The sequence below is a fragment of the Rhagoletis zephyria genome, unplaced genomic scaffold (assembly GCF_001687245.7).
Source record: "Rhagoletis zephyria isolate East Lansing unplaced genomic scaffold, Rhagoletis_zephyria_1.1 Rzeph_scaffold_06344, whole genome shotgun sequence".
Lineage (NCBI taxonomy): Eukaryota > Metazoa > Arthropoda > Insecta > Diptera > Tephritidae > Rhagoletis > Rhagoletis zephyria.
The window spans coordinates 25,879-31,875 of record NW_016163427.1 but is presented as its reverse complement, the minus strand read 5'-3'; the positions used below and the strand labels follow the sequence as shown (position 1 = coordinate 31,875).

Here is a 5,997-nt window from a genome sequence, read left to right as displayed (position 1 = left end):
TTGCCTAAGTTTTCAACTTGCACAGTGTAATAAATAAAAAGAATAATAATAATAAGCACATCTATATGTGATAAATGTTTATTTATTAGCTATTTTTTATTATAATAGTTTGCTTACCGATGAATTTTGCCTAATTTAATAATAATAAAAACTTAAACCAATTTTATCGTTAGGCTTTTCAACGACAAAATATTCGTAGCTAGGCTATCTACAAATTTCGTTAGACAACTGTCAAAGCTATCGACAATATTCGCTAAAAGTGTTCTTGAGAATTGCAGTTAACGAAATTTGTCGGAAACGTTAGCTAACGATGCGAATATTGTCGTTAAGAAAAATGGGAATCGCACTACTGGCCAAGGAATGACACAATCCGTATTATGTATATGATTACGCTTGCGAATATTAATATTTTATTAAAATGAATATAAAATATTATTGTGGAACGATTTTCCGTCTTCTCTTGTCAAATCAAAAATTGTTCCACAATACATCATAGTCTTGCCCTGTCGGAAACACCAACAACAAAAATGAGAATATATTTTGGTTTTAAATTTAAAGCAATCAGGCAGTACAAAAAAAATGGGTCGATCAGAAATTTGTGCAGTTACTTTGCTACTGCTATTCAATTGTCCCGGAACTGGAAAATACATTCATGATTGAAGTCGGAAATTGCCAACTTAACCAAATCGCTCGGGATACATAGGTACGAAGATAAATTTACATATATATCTAAACAGCTAGGATTATGTGAACTCTATCCATAGAGGCTATAGTTAATTTTGTAGATAAGTCTAAGATTGGCACAGTGGACTCTTGTTAGCTGAATCCCTTAGGCTAGTGCATTTACAGCGTATTTGGAGCAACCTCTGACATTTATTGTCTGATTCCTAGTGTACTTAGTATGCTAATTAATGCATTTCATGATCCTTATGATAATTCTACGTAATTTCTATTTATAACTGAACTCATACCAAGTTTTTCAGCAGTTCAGCGTTTTTAATTCTGGATTTCTCTTAGTCATAGAACAATTTATATATCGCAATGACCTACAAAATAGTAGTTAGCCTATTTAATAGGCCTCATAAATAAAAAGTAGGCTTAAGCTCAGTCAATTTTTTCACTGATGAAGTAAGCTCAATCTTAAGAATTTGTACTGAATATCGAGTCGGGAGTTCAAACTCACTTCTTATGCANTCAATTTTTTCACTGATGAAGTAAGCTCAATCTTAAGAATTTGTACTGAAAATCGAGTCGGGAGTTCAAACTCACTTCTTATGCATAAGGCCCAATATATTATGTATATTTTGGAAAACATTTATTTACTACAGTTTACAAATATAGTTAAACTTATCAGACTACTCATAAAACATTCTGCAGATACTCATTATCTTCCTTTACAAATTTATGTGCAACATCTTCAGGTACATCTACTTCTTTATAGTTGTCCAAGCCAATTTCCTCTTCTTTCCTGCAATAAGCCAAATATGAAAAATATATAAATTAAAATTAATCCAACATCAACCCCGCAAAAAACTCGCACTCACTTTATTAAAATATCCACTACATTCTCGCACGCCAACAGACATTCTTTATCTTTGCCAAATTTTGATTCCCATTTGTGATATTCACGCAATATTTCATAAACACTTTTCGAACGCAAAATCTCTCGATATCGCTTTGTTGCACATAGCTGAAGCAGTGATTCTAAGAGCATTTTGCGCAAATCTGGATCTTCTTCGCGTGTTTTCGTTTCAGGGAGGTACTAAAAGTTAACAGCAATGTGAGCAAAGTTGAAATATATGTAACTTATCAAATTACTTGCAGTTCCAATGGCAATTTATCATTCTCTTCATCGGTGAACTCTTCGGGACCACAAAGTGGATAGAGTATCGCATGTAGTATGTCATCTTTTTCATTCAAAATAATGCTGTGATACATGGGATCGAAGCAAATATTTTTTAAAATACCTATAGTGCCACCACGGCGCACAATTGAGGGTTCGTATGAAGCGAAAGGTAAAATTTTTTCAAGGAAATCATATTTGGCATTGCAAGCCAGTTTTCGTCCTCTGCCACTTTGCGTCAGGTTACAAAAGATTGGAGCTGCGGTAAATAAAATTGTAAGATAAATTTATAAAAATCTAGCATGCTAATTTGCATAAACATTAACCTAAATAATGCAACCTCGCCTTCTCATTATTATAGTCCAATTTTGTGAATGCTTTTAGTAGACTAGGCAGTGTCTTACTATCTTTTTCCAGTTCAATAATTATGTCTTCAACTAACTTTTCACTACGCGTCAAATTACTCAGCACCATAGTCCAGGGATCTGCCAGCTTGGATTTCTCGTCTGTTATTTGCTTAATAGCCTCGGAAATCAAGGGAAAAGCCTAAAAATACATTAAATATAGAATATGTACGGTCAAGCAAAAATATAGAAGTATCTTCCTACTGGAATAAGCGACTTTGCAGTTTCATACACTCGTATAGCGCCCTCTCCTTCCGCAGACAGATTGATAAGGCTCAATATGGCATCCTTGGCCACAGTATGATTGTCATCGTTTGTGAGATTGAAAAGCGCTACTAGCACATCATTTAGTGTCAAGATGGCTTTCTTGCCCTCTTCAGAACCAGTCAAAGCTATTAGTTAACGAAAGGTCAGTTTTAGATATAGAAAAAAGGAATATGTTTACCTACAAAGCACATGTGTCAATGCTACCGCTTTCAAATCCAGCCTTTGTGTGGGATGCATAAATGTTATTAACTCCTTTATGGTGGCAGTGTGAGCATCTTCACTGGTTTCAGCATTTGCCATTTTAAATTTGCAAAATACAAAATGCTTTTTTATTTATTTATTACAAACTTTGGAAATACTAGCGCAAAAATGTGCACGCGGCGAATTATCACAAAAAACATAAACAATGCCAGTGTTGTTTACTTTCGAAATTTTCCCATTTTGGGTGTAAAACACAAAGCTGAAGGTGCAACTGTATCAAATTTTTGCACTTTTTACTATTTAACAATAATTATTAACCTATCTTATCACATCTCATATTATTTGTTTTAAATCGAATCTAATAAATATATGTAAATTTTGTTATATATATGCTATTATGTTAAAATATACCGGGGCATAACTTTTGGCCAATACTCTCGAGTACGCAACACTATCGGACAAATTCAAATGATCAGCTGTTTATCATCAACAGCTGTGCAGTGGCTGAATATGCGCTGAATAAATGAAACGTAGGGTTGTATTTCATATTTATTTAATAACGTTGCTTACGTTTTGAACTTTGCAAATTACAAAATATATTGTGCAACATTTACCCTTTCATTACCGGGAGAGTCTTTGGGACCTCGTTTTTCTTTTAGGGACGAAACAAAAAGCCAGTAATGTACATAATTGTAGAGAGTTTTCGTAGCAGACTTTGAAATAAGGTATAATCAAAATGAAATAAGTTGTCCGATATAATTAAAAACTACTACAAATTAAAAGAAAGTTGAAAATGTTTCACTGTGACGCAAACCCTAGATGTCTTTCGGACTCTTAAAAAAAAACATGTTTATTATAGATAATAAGAATTGCAATGAATTTATTCATAAATGGTTGTAAGCATTTTATAACGGATGATGCAATAATTATGACTTTTTCACCAGACTCACGAAAGAAGAGTTTAGTTGTTTTAGTGGCTACTAAACCCCGCTCGGGTCGGATTTTCAATGAAAGTTGTCATCAGGCTCAGCTAAAGGGAGGCCCAGGAAGTGTGCAACTTCCACCGGGTCTGACCTTGGGGGCAGGTGCGTTGGCTGGGTGAGGTTTTGGAGTCATGCGAAGAGGTGCCGTGAGTCCTGTGGCGACCCCAGCATGCCGGGCGTTCATTGGAAATGTCTTCTGTTTCTTCTGCTCAAGTACGAGTTTAGCCTGCTCCAGTAGTCAGAGAGAAGTTGGGATATTATGGAGAGGGTTAGGCTGCTTGCACTGAAGAAGCGAGAAAGTTCGGAGATGTAACCGTTTACTTACGAGCACAATCAATTTCCAGACACCACAAAAGACAATCGCGACTACCTCTGGTGCTTGAGGGAGATTTCATCTGTAAAAATTAAACAGCAGAGGGGAAAGGACACCATCCTGTGTGACCCCCTGTTTAATTTTCCTCGGTTTGCTGGTCTTGTCTCAGAAAATGACTGACGAATGTCGACCACTCAGAGAATTCGCCGGACCACCATTTAAGTCCCTGTGGGAGAGAGGAAGCCTCAATGTCTTCTAGAAGCGCGGAGTGACTGACGGTGTCAAACGCCTTTGACAGATCCAACGCTACTTGGAATGTTCTCTTACAGGGGCAGTTTCGGTTAATGCCATGTGTTATCTGAGTGTTAATGGCGTTAAGTGCAGTTGTTGTACCTCCTTGTGGTCAGGTGGTTCGTATACTGCGGGAGTAGCAAGGCCTCAAGTGTTTTCACTATCAGGGAAAGGAGAGTCATCGGACGATAAGAAACTCCCATGTTGGACGGTTTCCCCGGTTTGAGCAGTGGGACCACCCTCCCCATTTTCCAGATATCCGGAATGATGAGCGTGAGCATGCACACGTTAAGGACCTTGGTAAGGTAGTCTGCTCCCGTCGGTCCGATGGCTTTGGAGGCTTCGCCTTCCTGATGATTATCCGAACTTCACCCCTGGTAAAAACAAGATGCACACAAGGTGTTGGTAAAATAGCTCGCGCATCGCTCCAGGTCCGACGTGGCGCGAAGGCCCAAAGAGATTTCGACTCTGTCGTCGCGCTTTGTCTGATTGGACAGTCACCTCCTGTTGACCAAACCTTGCTCATGCGAGAGAAGTTACAGGTCTTCATTTCTACATAAAATCATGCTCGAAGTCCAACCGACTCTTTTGAGCTGGCGAAGGTTAACCTGAGGTGCGCCTTATTCGGGACATTCGGTTGTCCTAGGCCTTAGTCTTATCATCCTTCCCTTCCGTAGAAGCGTTCGCGCAAATTTGGCTGATATTGTGTAGTGTTTGGAGTGGAGTTTCCGCCCAGCCACAAATATTCCACAAAATTTGTGCGACGTCTCGTGGAAGTTGGAGTAGATATTTCATGCTAGAAAATGTGTGCAAATCTATCTACCAACTATATGAATTGATAAAACTTTGATTGTGTTTTCCCACAAAATTGAAATCAAGTCCCACCACATGCAATCTTAACTATAGTACAAATATCCGCTATTTAAAGCGCAATTTATATCGGCAAGATTTGGTAATAACATTATCCTCGTTATGTGACTTTATGACATTCGATACGGTACTAGGGTTCTGGTACTCGATTACAAAAAATATCGTTTTAAAGCTATCGAGTAGAAAATATCGGTATCAATGCTAAAATTATCGATATGGTATCGTATCGAAATTCGTATGCCTAATTATAAACGACAAGTTCATTGGTAAAAGATATTTATTACCCGATTTTGTTAAACAATAAAAAGGTGTTCGCACGAGTCGATTTTGCGTTCAACTCACGCAGGGTTGCACGAAAAAAAGTTGAATGGCTAAATGTTGGCTGGCGATCAACTTTGTTGAGAGCGATTAGTTGAAAGGCTGTTCAACCAAAAGTAGAATGCAAAGTTGAACAATGCAAACGCCTGTTTAGGGCGAATATTTTTATATTTTTCTTTATATTTTGATATTTTTAGCCATTCAAACGGTGCCGGAAAAATCGCCTCGTGCGAAAGCCCTATAACGCTCAAAAGTTTTCCAATTCCCTAAAACCATTATAGAATATTAACCAGCGTTTTTAGCTTAATTTTTACCAAAAACCAAAGCACGACCCAATGACAGCAAGTAATTAATGACTCTTCACTGACTTAACTTCTTTTGATTTCCTTTAACATTCGAGTGATTTTATTTTTTTTATAGTTGTTTATAAGTTGTTTGCGCTTATAATGCACGAAATTTGATTACCAATGTCTAATTAAGGTGCTTCCAATAAAAATCTTGAGCAAT

General features: G+C 37.2%; 1 protein-coding gene across 1 annotated transcript; it reads right to left on the bottom strand.

The window, feature by feature from the left end:
* Positions 1 to 1,293: 1,293 nt before the first annotated feature.
* On the bottom strand, positions 1,294 to 2,922 carry LOC108373082 (protein HGH1 homolog). The gene is made up of 6 exons (XM_017628924.1): positions 2,697 to 2,922; positions 2,452 to 2,639; positions 2,170 to 2,389; positions 1,819 to 2,102; positions 1,545 to 1,762; positions 1,294 to 1,468 (listed from the first exon to the last, which is right to left on the bottom strand). Exons 1-6 carry the CDS (start codon positions 2,812 to 2,814, stop codon positions 1,360 to 1,362), a joined length of 1,137 nt encoding a protein of 378 aa, XP_017484413.1. The 5' UTR covers positions 2,815 to 2,922; the 3' UTR covers positions 1,294 to 1,359.
* Positions 2,923 to 5,997: the final 3,075 nt, after the last annotated feature.

Excerpts from the sequence above, each read along its gene's own strand:
- LOC108373082 (XM_017628924.1), bottom strand. The coding sequence starts at position 2,814 with ATGGCAAATGCTGAAACCAGTGAAGATGCTCACACTGCCACCATAAAG. Across the intron at positions 2,390-2,451 it reads CTGCAAAGTCGCTTATTCCA|GCTTTTCCCTTGATTTCCGA; the intron begins GTAGGAAGATAC and ends ATGTATTTTTAG. Across the intron at positions 1,469-1,544 it reads GTAGTGGATATTTTAATAAA|GAAAGAAGAGGAAATTGGCT; the intron begins GTGAGTGCGAGT and ends GGCTTATTGCAG.